This window comes from Balaenoptera borealis (genome assembly GCF_965194805.1).
Source record: "Balaenoptera borealis genome assembly, chromosome: 10".
In the NCBI taxonomy this organism is placed as follows: domain Eukaryota; kingdom Metazoa; phylum Chordata; class Mammalia; order Artiodactyla; family Balaenopteridae; genus Balaenoptera; species Balaenoptera borealis.
The window spans coordinates 80,154,880-80,172,735 of NC_138874.1; the positions used below are offsets into that span (position 1 = coordinate 80,154,880).

Consider the following 17,856-nt stretch of genomic DNA (forward strand, 5'->3'; position numbering starts at 1 on the left):
ATTCAATGTTATTAGTACAATCACCACAGAGTTGTGCTACCATCACCAATTTCTAATTTTTGGACATTTTCATGCCCCGCAAAGAAACCCCATGCCCATTAGCAGCCACTCCCAGTCCCCTCTTCCCTCAGCCTAGGTCTGACTTCAAGCCTAGGATTCTTTTGGTGTGCCCTGTACACAGCTCTTTAATGGAGCTGACCCACCCTTGTATCACAGCTCAGAGAGCTGGTGAAAGACCATTTGCAGGTAAGAGCCCTATCTAGTCTGACCACTCTTGGAAGCAACTTCCCCCTCCCCTGACTCCCCCAGAAGGATCCTTCAACCGGGCTCTGATTTCATTCTTTAAGTCGCTTGTTCCCAAAGTGTGGTCTGAATTATGTTTGTAAGGGGAAAAAAGGAATGTTGTTTTCTTACTTTAAGTAAATAAATTTTAAAAAGTAACGGAGTGTAATAATCCATACCATTCCTCCCAAACAAGAATAATAGAAGGGGGTAGGGTGGGAAATTTCCTTTATAATTCCATAGGAATTACTTTACTGCATGTGTGAGATTCAAGAAGGCTAAATAGATAAGATACCATGTGCTAGAGAAGAAACTTGATCGTTGTATCAATTCTTCCCAAATTAATGCATAATTTATTTATTAACAATTCAATAGAAGCTCTATACAATTTTAGGGAAGCTTAATAAAATAATTTAGTAATTAGTCTGGAAGAACAAATGACCAAAAAGTTCCAAGTTATAATTTATAACTGATCTGCTTCTCATAGTGGCTCCCTGGTGGAGAATCATAAGGATTTATTACTCAACAATTGCAAGGGGACACCCCTGCCAGCTAACATTTTGCATAACGGAGGAAGCATCACACACCAATAGAAGAAAGGATAGATTTTTCAATGAGTAATGTTAGAAAAAACGATATGGTGGGACAATATTTTCAAAATATTAACTGATTTTTATACCTAATATTCCCCTATCCTGGTTCCCTACCATTCACGGAAGACCATTCTGGGCTCAGGATGGAAAGCAGAAAATATAACTGGGGTTCTCTCCCGGTTTTAAAGCCTAAAGCCCTTAAGAAAAAGAAAGAGCTCTGAATAAACAAAGCATCTGGGAGGAAAGCACCAAGGTCTAATTAAAACCCCTCAACCAGAATTAGAACTAAGCGATCTTATGGAAGAATTCCCAGGATGGGATTCAGGAATGTGTGTTTTTATAAATGTAAATTTTGTGCACCGGTGGGCTAGATTAGTGGTTCCCTACCTGGCTGCACAGTGGAATCACCCCCAGGGTTTAACATATTCAGAGCGGGGGGCGGGGGGGGGGGCCCATCCCAGAGATCTGTAGATTGAGAGGGAGAGAGGGAAGTCCAGGAACCTGAATTTTTTTTTTTTTTTTTAAGCTTCCAATGTGATTTTAATGATTAGTCAGAGCTGAGAATTCCTGGTAAAGTCTATTTCCTTCCTTGTTAATCCTATAAGACATTTTATTCACTGTAGTGGGATGATTTTTAAGAATATTATCCAAGGTTATCTCCCCAACACACCTTTTTCTTCTCTTTCTACTTACTTTCAAAATTTCCTATAAAAATATTAAAACATACGGGTGAGTTGGAAGACCTATATTGAAGGCAATGATCTGCAGAACATGGTACCTAGATTAGCAGCATCAGCCTCACCTGGAAATTGGTTGGAAATGCAATCTACGCTAGACCGCCAGGGTGAGAAACTCTGGGCATGGGGGAGGGGTAGCAGTCTGTAATTTCACATAAGTAATCTTGATGCAGCCTCACTTTTGAGAACCACTGATTCGCTTAAAGTCAAACTTTGAAAACTTCTGATGCCTGGGACCCACCCCCAGATTTTGATTTAATGAGTCAGGTGTGTGGTGTCCTCAGATGGTTATAATACACAGTGAAGTTTGAGAGCCCTTGGGGCTTCAAAAGAACTTCCCCCTGTTCAGAGCGGAATTTTCTTTCTAAACTAAAAGTGAAGAAAAGAAAAACAAGTGTATGTAGGGGCTGGATTTAATGAAGAAAAGACAGTGTACACAAGAATAGGGGGATTTCAAGGTTCAAGCCTAAGTTTGTTTCAGCAGTGCATATTAATAATTTGGGCCAATATTTATGATTTTATTATAATGGAACTGTTGCCCCATTTATCTTTAGGAGCCTAAGATTACCCCTATGATTATAGTTGTATTTTTAGTATTTGATGATTAAAAATATTATATGAAGGTCAGGAAATGAATTTGATAACATTGTGCGTTTCATTCTTTACTGCAGCACTTAAATACATTTGAAAAATAGAAATATATATGTAGAGCTATTACGTTTTAAGAAAATGGTTAGCATCCATAAAAACTTTCTTATAATACTTTCAGGGTTATAAAACTTTCTTTATAAAACTTTCTTATAAAACTTCCTTATAATACTTTCAGCCTGAGGCTCATAAGTTGGTGACTGTAAAGGATTTTTATACTTTTATCTAAAAGAGATGGAAAGAGCGAGAGAGATTATATTGATTTTTTTACTGCTTATCTTCCTATGATGTGACTGCCCAAATTTATAATAAAACCCTTCCAGAAGGTTTGGGACCCACGAATAAATTATGTTCAACATATTATATTCCAATTCTTTGCAAATTAGCCATCCATTTATGGCATCTATGATATTCCCTAATAATTATAATATTAATTTATTACATCACCATATTTCTCAGTTATGTTGAGAACACTTACCATGTAACCCCGTATAAGTTGTTTCTAAATGAAACATTTCTGTTCTTCTACAATTATAGACAAATTTCCCAAATTATAACTCTAATTTCTTGGAATGTCATGTTTTGTGATATTTTCTCAATTTTAGGACAAATATCATGATTTCCGTTTCTTTCTTCTTTTTTTTCCTTCTCTCTTTCCTTTATTCCTTCTCTTCTTCCTTCCTTAAAAATATTGTCTTAAAATCTACTAAGTTTAGTTGGATTTTTCTAATAATTTAAATTTAAGTTAAATAATTTGTTAATTAAATAGTTAATAGTTAAATAATTTAAGTTTAGTTGGATATTTTTCTAATAATTTAAAGGCTCTGAGTGACATAGATCAAGTTATCTTTCACCTTGCTAAACATCTTTAAAAAGAACCTGTTGAAGACTGAAAATGCAGCCAATTAATAGACTCAAGTAATTGATTTGCCTGCCATTAAACAAATGCAACTTGTTTCCACTGAGGTTTGTTGAATATTGGAGTGAACTTTCCTAAATACCCTAAATGTTTCTATTTTGCAAAATGTGTGCACATACTAATAAATGTACTTCTTTTTAAACTAATACAAAGAGTAGATAAAAAACTATGTACTGGATTCCACCCGAGAAATGGCAGAGGAGCGTTACTTCTGCCTGGAAGTGTGGGCTTTTCCTCTGGTTGCCTAAGTTCTGTGGGCGGCCTTTTGGTGATTGGGTCAGAGTTGTGCAATCTGGCTGTCAGCAGCTTGTCTCTGCTCTACCTGGGTCTTCAGTGGCAGGCTGAGGCACTTGAAGGAGGCACAGGGGATGGCGGGGTAGGAAGTGAATGCTTCATGCAGCTGGGAACATCAGTCCAGGCAGCCTGGACCATCAGTAGGGTGACAGATCACTCTCCTATCTAGCTTTCTGTTATCCTTGAAACGCAGGTTAAATTATCACCACCCATTGGAATCTCTTCGTAGTCATCACCTTTGTGTGTGTGTGTGTGTGTGTGTGTGTGTGTGTGTGTGTGTGTGTGTGTGCGCGCGCGCGCGCTTTCCCTATAACTTCGAATATCCCTTTATTCTGGCACTTAATCACATTCCCTTGGAATTGTTTGTGTACATATCCATCTCCTTCACCTCAGGACGGTGACTTCTCATCTTTGGACACAGCAAATGTCTCTATGACTAATGAGTAAATACAAGGCCAGCCACATGGCTAATGCACCCCGATGAGCATAAACAGAACATGCAAAATCACGTCGCTGCCTGATTGTACATGGCACGTCCTCTATTACAGCCTTCAGCCTTCCCCCACTCTTCCGTTGTATCTCCTAAACTCAGCAATACAGATACTTGTAATTTTCTGAACATACCGTGTTATTTCATGCGGCTCTCTGCCTTTACATTTTTGAATTTACACATACCCTCACTTTGGGGAGGGGAAGGCTGGCAAAACCCTACCCTTCTTTCAAGTCTTAGTTTATGTATCATATTCCCCAAGAAAAAACCTGACATCTCTCTCCATTCTCTCTCCTTTCAAAGTTGAACTCTGTGCTCCCACAAAATCCTTCCTTTTAACTGACTGGCCAGTTTAATCCACGCTTTCCATTTCTTCTGGAAAAGATAATGACTGATGCCCACAGCACACTCAGTGTTCTTTGACAGTAGGACACACTGGAATGCCCACACACTTTAGCACCTCCACTGCCTGTGCTGGATGCTTACTGAGATCCGTTGTGTTTATTCCCAAACCTATTTATGCCACTTGTACCTATTACTGTAAGTTAGATGTGACTTAAGTGAATAGCATATGAGTGGGAAAAAAGAGTTGTGTTTTCCATGAGAATAGATGGATGCTTTGGAAAGACCCTTAATTTTTAACTCTATAAAATTTCAAACTGGAAATTGTTGAAGATGCCTTATGAAAGTGGTTTTTGGAACTCGCACCAGCATACCCATACCACAAGAGAAGCCTTTAGCCCTACATCAAAGATTAGTGAAGTGCATGTGTTTTAGTCAAAATAAAATGTCTAAGGTATGCATGTATCATTTTTACCTGTCCCAGTAATATATTGTAATGTACTTGGGTGGGGTTGGGAGGAAGAGACTGTCTCCTTCACTAGATTGTTTCTTGAAGGCAGGGACCATGTCTTGCTTGTCTTGGTAGTACCTGTGCCTGAGAATGGGAAGAATATTTGAATCCTAGAGGACTTTCTCTAAGGACTTCTTGACCCAAAGGAACTGCTGCACTTATTGCTGTACACGGGGTTTCAACAATTAGGTCCCTTTAATGCATTACAGCCACTAGGGGGCAATGCAACTGCATTCCTTTGGAACGGCCAATCCAGGGAAGATGGCTCCAAGCTAGATCCCCTAAAATGTGATGAGCCTCCCTAAAGTGTATTGGGGAACCTGCGGCATAAACATCTCACCAACACCGTCATTCTTTGTATATGTTTCCCTGTTTATTTGGGGAAGCTGACTCCATTTTTTCTAAACAATGAAAGGACCAAGTAGTAATCACCACCTCATTAAGTTAGTTATTACAGCTGAGCCAATTCCTGGAAGGAAGAAGACAAAAGAAAAACAGGAAGAAAATTTTGAAACCCTCATGCAAATGTTGCGAGTAGTATCAAGGATTGTAAATTGGTACAGTGCAGGCCACAGTGTCTTACAGTGGAGTCTCAGAGGAAACACTACTGAGAAAGTTATGGAGAGTGTGTCCAGATGACTGAACAGATCTCAACCCTTCCTTCCTTCCCCTAAATGAGTCTCCTCCCAGTTCTGATGTGCTAGATTCATAGACTTCAAAAATTAAGCTGCTAGTTGCTCATATCTTTTCAGAAGGAATGTCCTCTCCTAGGAGTAAGAGGGTAGTGAGAGGAAAAAGAATTCCAAACATCACCTTTAAAAGAAAGACCCTGGGAAAATAAAAAAGAAAGATTATTTTACTTTTCAGTGAGCTGCCATGCTGAATTACAACTAAACTGATGATCTGTGAAGTTAAGGGATCTTAAACATCGCAGTTTGAGTCCAAGGGAGCTGAGGCCTCCTATTTCACACGTCTTTGGAAGTAATGAAAGAATATCTGTTCCAAAGTACTCTGTTTGAGAATTAATTAAATCTAAAACAAGATAAACAGTCCAGTTTGCAATTATCATGGGGGTTTTGAAGTAGTTGAACTAGAGGCTGAGTGATTCACTGCATCTGGGGAGCTGACTGACCTGGGTTTGAGTCTCAGCACCGCCCCTAACTAGTGAGGAGGGTCAGATTACCTCCCCTCTCTCAGCACCAGTTTTGCATTGGCCATCTGTGAAATACAGGGAGAGGGAAACTGGACGAACGATCCCAAAACCTCCCCCAGGTCTAAACAGTCATATATTTCTTTTCCAGGAAGTTGCCCTTATGGATTTGCCCTTAACGTCCTTCTGTTTCAGCTTTTAAAGAGGCAATATGAAAAAAACCAATCATGCAAATTGCTATTTCTCCATCAACACTTAATTTACCTTTTCTTTTAGGGCAGGATCTGGCAGCGTTCAAAATATGGTTGGAACTGATACCGGTTAATTTTTCCAATAAAATTAGAATGGGATGTTACTGTTTAAACCCCCAAAATTCAAAACATGCTAGTTTGTGTGCAGAACAGAAGCTCAAACCCAGCATTTGCCCTCTAGCTGCTCATATCTGAAGGGAGTGGTGGCAGCTTGCTCCAAATGAGTAAGAAAATAAATATACTGATATTTCAAGACTGGACAAACATGCAGGCTGCCTTTTAAGTTCCTGACTCCTGATTTATTTATTTTTTTCCCACCTTCCCATGGAGAAAGGCAATCAATGAATGAATATTCAGATCTTTAGTGTCTGTCTGGAAAGCTGGCAGTCTTCCAGAAATACAATTAGATATGAAAGAAAAGTTCCAATCCTCACCTCCTTAGGCTATCACTTCAGCCTTTTCACAGAAGGAAGACCAAAGTTGGAATGGGCAGTGTGGCCCTTGGGCATCTTCATGGTTCTTTTGTCAGTACTATCCTATCGATCTGTTTGTCACACTGTGCAAGGAATTAAGGTACAGAGGGGTGTGAGGCCTTGTGACTGCCCTCAAGGTGCTGTCACTAACCAGAGCTTCTCCTTCCTTACTTTTGCTTGTCCCAGACATTTGAGTTAAAAGAGTTGCCCTCTGATAAAACCTTGGAGCCCTAAGGTGTAGTCCATAAGCCTTGTCAACTTGTGCCTACTCTTACTTTTTCGCCTCAGGGCCCATCCTGGTTGCTGAACACACGGAAGTACTATACGAATGCTTTGGGGGATGAACTGAAACAAGTGGCTGGGCTACTACTGACCATTTTCCCGGGCTGGCCTCGCTTACTCAACTTTGTGAGTAGGAGCAGAGCCTCAGCTGGCCCATCTGTAGCAGGAGGAAAATATTGTGAGCTCCAAAGGAGTGAATGCATGTAAACCCCTTAGTCCCCTGAATGGCGCATAAGGTGCAGGCAGGCGCTACGCCTCCTGATTTCTTCTTCTTCTTCTTCTTCTTCTTCATCATCATCATCAACATAATCATCATCGATGCTGATGCTGGTGTAGAAAGCCTGGACTGTGGAGGCTGACAGCCTGGGTTTGAATCCCCTCACTTGGAAGATAATCTTGAGAAAGTCTGAAAGCCTCAACTGCTTCATGGGAGAAAGTAGGACTCGATGCCTGGGTCAGGGGGCGCAGGAGGCTTAAGGCAAAGGTCAGCGGAGTGCAGAGGGAGGACCAAAAAATGTTAACCGTTGCTGTTATTACTGCATATGAAGACAAGCTGGGCATCGGTGCCCACTAAGGACCATGCCGACAAGCCTGGCGGTTTCAAGCAGGTCCCAGAGGCAGGAAGCCTTCCTTGGAGAGGCGGGGGGTGGGAGGTGGTGGAAGCTCAGGCAGCCACCGGGAGTGGGAACGCAGAGAGCGAACTTAACCTCCGACTGCACGCGGGGCGTGTCCGTCCGAGCCCCCGGCTGCAAGGTCCTGCCTCCGGCCCGGGCTAGCAGAGCCGCTCCCGGGCGTAGGGGGCCGGGCCCGGGACCCCGCCCAAGAGGCGGCCGGGTCCCCTGGGTTGGGCGCTGCTGGCGGAGCCGACGGGGCGGAGAGGAGCACGGCGGGAGGAGGAGTAGGAGGAGGGGGCTGGTCAAGGGAAGTGCGACGTGTCTGTGGAGCCTTTTTATACCTCCTTCTCGGGAGTCCGGCAGTAGCCGCTGCCGCCGCCACCGAGCGTCCTAGCGCTTCCGCTCCCAGGAGCTGGGCTCCGAGTTCCAGCGCGCCGGGCACCGTCGCAGCCAGCCAGCATGTCGTCCGGGGTCAAGAAACAGAAGACGGTAGGCTTCGAGTCTCCTGCCTTCCTCCTCCGCTCCAACCCCGGGACGCTCGGAGGCGAGCAGCCCCGGCGCCGAGGCTGGGGCGCGGGGAGGAGGAAGAGGAGGAGGAGGGAAGCAGGAGGGCGAGGCTCGGCCGGGACTCCCGGGAGAGCCCTTGCCGGGCAGTCCCTTCCCGCCCCGCGCCTCTGGGAACCTGCGCCCCGTGGGGTCGTCACGGCCGGGACAGACCTCCGGAGCTGGCAGAGTGGGTCCCAGTTAAGAGAAAGGACCAGAGATGGGAAATTTCCTTAATTCTCCAAGAGCTTTTCCAGACCCATCTTTTCTTCTGAATGAGCTCCGCGCGGGTCCAGCGGGTGGCGGGCTGAGGGAACTCGGTCCTGCCAGGTTTGGTCGCGGGGCACACGTCAGTGACAGTCATTGGGGTTTTGTCCACGGAAACTCCTTGGATTGGACTTTCATGACGGACATTCATAAAGGAAACTACGACCATCTAGACGTAAGGGAGGAAATTGCATTTCTACACTGGCAGGACTCTAGCTTGATTCAGCTCCCTGTTGGAATCGGGTGGCACCTCAAGTTCAGTCATGGGGGGCCCCTCAGCTTGGTGGAGTGAGATGAGGGGACTGCTTTGAGGAGGCTCAATTTTATCCAGAATTAATCTGGGCCATCCCCATTGTGGGAAATAGAGGGTTCCTCGAAAAGTTCCTTTCCCACTTAGTGATAGGGGCTCCTATAAATTTTGCATCCTTAAACATGGTAACAGTGATCATAGACTCTTAGAGTCGGAAACAGCCTTGTAGCCAGCATTTGGGCCACACCAGGGGTGGTCTGCAAGCCTTGTTCAGATCCCAGCCAGCAGTCTGACTGCTGAGCACTCACCTTTTCACTACCACACCACAAGCCTCAGATGATTATGGTGGTTAGGGAATGGGCTGACCTCTCTCAGTTAGACTTGCGCTTGGCACATAGTAGGTGATCAATAAATAAATGTTTATTACTATTATTATATAATACTTATTACTGAAATATCTTTGAGGTGTATTTGTGACAGGCGGCGGAAGAGGTGAAAAAAACATGAATGGGGGAAGGGGAGTGGAGGGGCCATGCAGGGGCTAGAAGTGTGGACTTCAGCAACAAGGGGAAGGGAATGGGGGCTCTGTGGTTTCAGGGAACCACACTGGACCCGCAGGAAGATTCAGGGGGAAGGCGGCATCAACTTGAGAAGGCAGAATGGTCGGGGTCCAGTTGCCTTTTATAGGAGCGATTTTAAAGTGGAGAGACTCTCAGTATTATATTTGAAAATATTGTTAAGTGCAAATCACTTATGTTTTATTCCTATTTAATTTTATTAATTTCTGTAAAATCCTCAAGGGTATCTTCTAAATGACAACCTGCTGTGGCACTTAGTAGCCTTTTATATCAGTGAGGTTTTAATTCTTACCTCCTTGCTTGCATCAAGAATTCCTTCCCAATGGGGTTGCTTTGTCAAGCATTAGTAATGAAGGGACAGGTGGTCTTTCCCCTTCATGCCTCCAGTCAGCAAGAGCCTGTGAAGTGAAAGGTTTGAAAACAGGGGTTTTACACACTGATCGCGGCAACCGCACAGACAGAGAAAGTGAGAAATTTGAGGGCCGGAGGGTTTGCTTTTTGTGTTTACACATTTGGAACCTTCTATTTTTTGTTTGGAGGTGTGTGTGTGTGTGTGTGTGTGTGTGTGTGTGTGTGTGTGTTCTGCATAGGATGAAATTAACACCTGAAACAGCTAGCAGGACTTGTGAACTTTTATTTAGCCAACATGATTATAATCCAGGGCACCAGCACAAGTTCCCCAAAGGGGCGGATAGATACTATTGGGTAAAGCAAGTCAGCTGTAAATGCATATGAAATCTCTCAAGCTTTAAATGTTAACTCAAAATGTGTTTTGAAACTTTGCAAGCCAAAACAAAATCTGTCCACATGTGTGACCTCTGAACTAATCAATTATTTGAGAAGTGAGTCTTGCTGATCTAGGAAGGTTTCCTGGAAGTGAGGCTGGGCTGATCTTTTTAGGGACTCACAGAAATCATTACATTATGTTCTCTATTGTCAACTGAGGATGGTCAATTCACACCCCAGGTACTGCAGTAAGTCCAAATATTTGTTGAGCCCCTACTGTGTGCCAGCCAGGATACTGGGGTGAATACATCTTTCCCGGGGTTTTTTTAGCCACACTCTCTGGATGAATATAGCCATTCAGTTCAGACCAGTGTTAGAGGAGTAGGTAGTTTTGGTTTAAATGTGAGAAGGTAGGATGATTTTCTCACAAGCTTGAGAAAAATAAGAAAGGAAAGTTTCTTTTATAAGGGAAGGTAGCACATTCCTCCTGTGTTAGGCATCCTTACCATGGTAACCAAAGACAGCTACGTGTCACAGCCCTCCCTCCGACCCTTGATTTACTTCCAACTCTGGCCACCTCCCATCCCGTCGACACACTCATAGATCCCAGGAGAAGGAAGGAGGCAGACTGCAGCCAGAGGACTGGAAAGAAAGGCAAAGGCCTGGTCCTTTCTTCTTGCATCATGTCCTGGATTAGCATTTTTCAAGGCCCACAGACAATGTTATGTCCTGGAGACAACCAATCTAAAAAAGTCAACTGAGATACTAAAATATTTTCCAAAGGGTTAAACAAGCCAGTGTTTGGAAAGGAGTGAACGGCTACTGAAAAGTTAAAGCTCTCCCTAAATGTAAGTGATTATCCACCTTTTTATTATTTTAAAAACTCTGTACAATATTCTGTTATTTTCCTGGAGGTAGCTACTTTTAAAACTATTTGAAGATGCTGTGTAAGGCAAGACATGAATTTCCAGATGAGCAACCGTTGGAAGGAAGGAAAAACAAGTGCTTCCCAGAGTCCTGGCCCTAAGCTGTGCTGTATTTCATTTCATCCTCACAGCAGGCTTCACCCCAGAAAACCGAGCCTCACCTCTAGGGGAGGAGAAATGCCAGGAGCAGGTCAGGATTTAAACTCAAGTTTGTCCAACTTTGAAGCCCCGGCTCCTGCTTCCTCTATTTCTCTGGCCCATAAATTTCCTCGTCTGTAATGACTTACCCCTTACACCTGTTGTGAGGAGTAAATAACTCCTAAAAACTGTCTTGCTCAGTTCTAGGCCCATATGCAGTTGCTACTGTTATTTATTACACCACACTCTCTTGGTTTGCCCAGCAAGCAGAAGAAAGCACAGGTCAGACCATTCCAAAGGCTCAGTAAACAACAACCATAAGAATATTTAATAAAAGCAAACAAATACAGAAGGATGGAGGTGATGATTTGAATTCTAATTGTAAAAAGCTGAATAGAAGACAAAGGTTGATAATTAGTGTGGATGTACCAGAGTAACCCAAATAATCAGCAAGATTTTGCCAACAACCTTGGCCAAGAAAGGCAATCTATATATAAGTAAATTTTAGACTAATTTTTCTTCACCCTTCCTGTGCCTTCAACTGTTTCCAGATCCATCTTAAAATTAATGTTGTCTGATTCATGCTGTTTTTCCATGATCATCTCTTTGCACTTTTACCTTAAAGATAAATATCATTAACTCTGAGTTTTTTATCTCTGAGATAGTTATCTTTATCTTTCAGCACTTTGTCTTCCTGTTAATGCATGTGGCTCTCTGGTTTGCTTAGGGGATAATTAGGCTGAACTCAAACATGGAACCTTTAGGGAATGAGAGTCTGAGAAAGGAATCAGTGATGTCAATTTCAGTCCTAGGAGATTACTGTTTATTTCAAAACCTGTCACTAAATAGTAATGGGCACTCATCTTTGTGTTTGGAAGTCTCTGGAAAACACAGAAACTAAAAGTAAATAAACATAAATATAATGGCATTTCAACTAACCTTTCATCCCTTAGGTGATTTGCTCATCTGACAGGTGAAATGGCACCTATCCCCAGCAACTTTGCATAGAGCCTGGCACTGAGTAGGTGCTCCATAAATACTTTTTGCGTAAAAGGCTGCAGAATTCATTAGTGAATGAATTTGTTTTTAGCATCTCTACTTTGCTTAGATTTCCCCCACTCCCCTCTTACCTGTCTGCTCTTGTGTGCTTGCTTATTTTTGCCTGGATATTCATCATTACCACTGAAAAATTACCTGTAGGGATTCTTTGAGGCTTAGGATGAATGGCCTTCCCCCTACCCCGCCAACCCCCTGGAGGATTTGCTTTTGTTTCTGCCAGGTGCCTGGTGGCACTACTAGTCTGGCACCACTTTGACCTAAACTTACCACTTAAAAATTTTTAGACCACCCAGGTGATGTGAATTGGAGCTGCAGTTTTGCACACAGGGACCAGCTGGTGAGTACAAGTCCTCATGGACTGCCCCCCTGTGCCTCCTTATGTACACTTTCCATGTCAAGGCCATTGTCCCTGCAGTTTTTTGGAGTGGGAAGTGGGTTAATTCTGGTTCACTCTTATTTTTAGGTGTTGACTCTTGGGAAACTCAGCTTAGTGTAGACAAAAGCCTTTGTATTCTCCCCACTAGGCTACGTTCTAGGCTTCGATTTCTGTTTCACCTCCCCTGTGAGGCTGTCAAAATCCGTGCATATCTGCCCCTATCAGGGCAAAAGTGCCTCCCTGCTTGCTTACCTCTTAGGTTCTTGCTTTCCCGCACATTTTGGCCTGGTAGTTCCTTACTACCTTCTCGGGTATTTGATGTTTCTAATTAGGTTATTGTATATTATAGCCTGCACTTTAAATTTGTTTTTATGAAGGATTGGACTGTATAACCTAGACCATCATTGCTGGAAGCAAAAAATCTCTGCCTTTTCTTGATTCCTGTGGATCATTAACCTTTCATATCATACCTTTCCCTTATTATACCTATAACATTCTTACAAAAGGAGTACTTTAAGAACAAGTAAACTTAAGTCAGATTGCTAGTCAGAAATATTTATTTTAATCCCTTTTTCCCTACAGAGTGCTAAGGTCTGGGCTGGTGGGGGTGGGGGGAGGTGAGCAGTGCTCACCTTGTCTTGCGGCCTCTGCCTTACGGGCATCCGTAGAGATGTGCGTTGTCCTGTCTCATCCTAGTGTTGGTCCAGTTCAAGTGCATTCCTGTCTGAAGGCTCCTTCAGTGTCAGCACCTTTCCTTGCTTCTCCCATGCTCTCGTGGGTACACTGAGGTCACTGTGCTGCTCCAGCACAACTCGGGGGGAAATTCGGCTGGTCTGTCTAAGATCTTTGACGTTGCCCCCCTACTCCCAGAAGGGTGGGAACTGTGCTTCTGCTCTGGTGTGACCATGCTGGGACTCTGAGGGGCTCGAGGGGCTGCTGGAGTCTGTCCCTGCTTCCTCTCCCTTGGGATCTGTTGAGGATCAACAGCACACCCAGTGCCCCCTGCTTTCAGAGTCCCCAAAGCCATTTGGCTCCTCTCACCCCAAGCCCAGCACCAGGCCCAGAACACCACTCCCCTTCTCAGACTCCCACTGGCAGCTAAGCTCCCTTTGCTTCTAGTAAATATTAAACAGAACTTTTTCAGAAAGGTTAATTAACATTAACATTGGATTCGTGACAAATGTGGTCTTATTGATCCTCTTTCCTGCCTTTTGATCGCCAAATAATTTTTTTTCAGTTTAGAATAAGTTGGCACACAAGATGGAAATATTTTTTTTCTCTCTGCAAAAGAGCCGTTGTATTAAAACTTAAAATCTAACTTGCCTCTGATAACACATGGTGTGTAAAGTGACTTTCATCGGTTGGCTGGTGTGACTTCCTTTAAAATCTAATCAGCAGCTCTTTCTGTATTTCACATTTACTCCTGAAGCTGATTTTGCTATTACTGGTATTGTGAAAACATGTGTGCAGCATAAACATGGCAAGCTCAATCTAATATCTGTTTAGCACCAAATATTAAATTTTGGCAAAAAAAAATGTGACCTGTTATCAAGCTTTTCTAAAACAGTTACATAAATACATCAAATGCTACATCATTAAAAGTGATCATTTCTATGCTAGGTTAATATTTGCTTTAAATATCTAGTTAACATCGTTATATGGTTTGTTATAAAAATATGGATTTTTATCCACCAAGCATCTATGTCCAGTCTAATATTACCATTACTTTTTTTTCCTTTTTAAAGCGTGCTGAGTGTGGGCTTGAAAAATTATTTGCAGACTTTGCTTGGAGACTTAAACCACCTACAGTGTAGTCTGAGATTTTATCCCCATTACTTCATTCATCTATACCCTCCCCAATCATTTATTTGTGGATTATTCATGCTTTCTCAACTTTTAGCAAAATAGGCTACTAAGATGTTGGTGATGATTTTTATTTTTATATATTTCCTACTGTTAAAAACCTGAATTAACTTTTTCATCCTCTGCTGTGATTCCATTGTATATTATTTTGTTTTCCTTTAAGAGCTCTAAAAACTTTTCCTTTTTTAGTTCGTGTCAGATCCTCACTTACGTATTTGTTCACTTCATTCTCTCAACAAATATTTTTTGAATGACCCAACCAGGACCTTTCGTTTCCATAGTTTACTAGAGCTACCAAACCCTTATATTCTTGTTTTTTTTAAATTTACTTATTTATTTATGTTTGGCTGCATTGGGTCTTCGTTGCTGCGTGCGGGCTTTCTCTAGTTGCGGTGAGCGGGGGCTACTCTTCGTTGCAGTGCGCGGGCTTCTCATTGTGGTGGCTTCTCTTGTTGTGGAGCATGGGCTCTAGGCACGCGGGCTTCAGTAGTTGTGGCACGCGGGCTCAGTAGCTGTGGCACGCGGGCTCTAGAGTGCAGGCTCAGTAGTTGTGGCGCACAGGCTTAGTTGCTCTGCGGCATGTGGGATCTTCCCGGACCAGGGCTCGAACCCATGTCCCCTGCATTGGCAGGCGGATTCTTAACCACTGCGCCACCAGGGAAGTCCCCAGCCTTATGTTCTTTAATTATAGTTTTTTAGGCCATTCAAACACTGTCTTTAAACTATTCAGAACATAGCGTTTACTGTTTCTAACTGCAACACCCCACCCACAACTTGTATATTCTTTCAACCTTCTGCCCAGTCAGTATTACAGTGGCCTTGGGCCAAAAGCAATAAAATTTCCAACTGATTTTTCATACATTTTTTAAAATCCCTTTTTTTTTCTCCTAAATTAGAAATTTAAATTATTTACTTTTTATTCAGGCTGTTCCTACTTTAAAAATGTATTTTTTGAAGAACCCTAGCACTTTACTTCTGGAAGGAAAATTAAGAACGCATGTTCAAGCCGTTCAAGTTGTTACACAGTATTTCAGAGCTTTGCTAAGGCCCACGACCATCTTCCTGGCCAGCTGGTTGGTGATAACCACCACTGAGCTGGAACTCTGAGCACCTAACTACAGGCCTAGCACTTTTCTTTTTATTGTGTGCCCTTTGAAAGAGGCCCTACCCATTTTCTATAGCTTTGTTTTTTCTTTTACATACTGGGAAATAGTTTCCATAAATTTAAAAAAAAAACACAACATTCCCAAGTTGGTTATCAGAGAGTCACAGTTACACTTTTTTTTTTTATAAATTTATTTATTTATTTATTTTTGGCTGTGCTAGGTCTTCATTGCTGTGCGCAGGCTTTCTCTAGTTGCGGCGAGCGGGGGCTACTCTTCGTTGCGGTGCGCGGGCTCCTCATTGTCATGGCTTCTCTTGTTGCGGAGCACGGGCTCCAGGCGCGCAGGCTTCAGTAGTTGTGGCACGTGGGCTCAGTAGTTGTGGCTCGCAGGCTCTAGAGCTCAGGCTCAGTAGTTGTGGCGCACGGGTTTAGCTGCTCCGCGGCATGTGGGATCTTCCCAGGCCAGGGCTCGCACCCGTGTCCACTGCATTGGCAGGCGGATTCTTAACCACTGCGCTACCAGGGAAGCCCCACAGTTACACTTCGATTTAGCTTTAGCATCTTGTTTTGGTATTCTGGAGATAGAAAACACGCACCGGAGAGCAGTGTTTGAAAAATGTAACTTTACCATTTTGAAATATTTTTCATGGGCCAGTCTGTTTCTCTTCAGAAAATTCAACTCATACCCCACCCCCAAACTCCCCAACCTCACATACTCTTCCTTAAACCTTCTCAGTTTGTTTTATCAAAAACAAGAAAAAAGATAATAATGATTGCATAGTGTGCAATACAGATAAAACTATATTTGGCAAAAGTTGGGGCAAGTTCAGTTACACATTAAGGTCTCAGTTCTTGTTGTAGTTCTCGGAATTTCCATTTTTATCTCTAAATCCATTCATTTTCATTGTTTCCTAAGTTCATGAAGTACCATGAAGTCGATCACAATAATTGTGTGGTCCTGCCAACTAAATCTACCTAATTGCTGAGTTCCAATAGAGTCTTTTCCTGAATTATATGAATAAGTACAGCTCTTGGGCCATTGTGTCATTAATACAACAATGTTTTGAGTAGTTACTAAAAAATAAAATTAAAAAATTTGCATTCATCTACTGTGTTTAGCCATTTGACTAAGAAGAGATCTAATAAAACATAGAGATTACAATTCCGACTATGGGATTCGCATATTTATCAGGAGTTTCGATTTTTAGAGCTTGTTTTGTTAGAAAATTCCCACTCTGTTGTGACTTGTTTACCATCTGCATTGAGAACTTCTGATGTGGCAGGCACTGTTTCCAGAGCCTGCCTGTGCATTAACTCATTTAGTCCTCACCATCTCCTGAAGCAAGTTTGTGAACAAATAGTCAGGAGGGAACTCATTTAACTGAAGTAAATCTTTAGAGAGTTCCCCACAGGAGAAGCTAAAATCTTATTAGCTCCTCTGTAGTTAATAAGTTGTTTATTTCATGGAGGGAATGAGACAAACGCCAAGTAGCAAACACAGCAGGATTGGGCAACTAGTAATATATTACTGCTTCATTTGTAAAATATTTTGGCAGCTGCCTACTGCTGATATCTCAAGATAATAATAAAGAATTCTATTGAGACATTCCCTAGCACTTTTGTATAAAGAGTAAGTGGCATACACTTGCAAATGCACGTTACCCTTGCCATCACACACGTTTCTTTCTTTATGGTGACATAAAGTGAATAATTGGAAAATAAATTTTCTTTGTGCTCAGACTCAACAAGTAGGGGTAATAGTTTTTATTGCCTAGTTTTACCACTAGGTCAGTATTCAACAAATGTGAACAGAATGATTTGTTTCCACTAAAGCTGCTAATACTTGAGACAAGTTGTAACAGTGATTTGTCAATGAGAAAAGGAAACCAGGCCACCCATGTGTTTTTCACAAAATAAAAATTTGACCTACCTGGAAGCCAAGGCTTAAGGATGTTGGCAACCAGATAATGCTTCCATTTCACTGGGGACCACTGGGGACCAATGAGGAGTGCCTGGAAATTTGGCGCTTTCCATGACGTTTGGAAGAAACATTTGGGGAGTTTGTCTCATTCTGTCATCATAGGTCGGGAAAGTCTAAGTTTTCAGCAATCCTTGGCCATAGCCTCATTGACAGCCACTAGGAAGACCTGGATTCTGATTCCCAGGAGACCACTGTGTAAAAGGCCAGAGCCCACGCTCAAGGGGAGAAGAGCGGCGTTGGCTGCGTGTAATTGTAGGGCCTGAGATCGAAGTCCTTTCATAGAGAGGTTACCTTATTTAAATGAAGGGAGTAGTAGTGACAGTAGAGAAATTAAATCACAGAATCCATGCTTTCACAGTGTGAGACACCTTGGGTACAAAATTCTGTTAAAAGGATGTGTTGCCTCTGCTTAGTTAGCCATTCAGTGAATGGAAGAATCTGGGTCATCATAAACACCT

At 42.6% G+C, this 17,856-nt stretch overlaps 1 protein-coding gene across 2 annotated transcripts in view; it reads left to right on the plus strand.

The window, feature by feature from the left end:
- Window positions 1-7,835: 7,835 nt before the first annotated feature.
- PAPSS2 (3'-phosphoadenosine 5'-phosphosulfate synthase 2) overlaps window positions 7,836-17,856 on the plus strand; it is a 79,313-nt gene continuing 69,292 nt past the window's right edge. Inside the window, exon 1 of one of the 2 annotated variants that reach the window (XM_082339474.1) lies at window positions 7,836-8,075. Coding sequence is in view for 1 of the 2 variants with exons in the window: in XM_082339475.1 (XP_082195601.1) it covers window positions 8,046-8,075 (30 nt within the window). In the remaining variant the exon portion in view is untranslated. The remainder of the gene's footprint in view (window positions 8,076-17,856) is intronic. The other variant, XM_082339475.1, reaches the window with a different exon arrangement.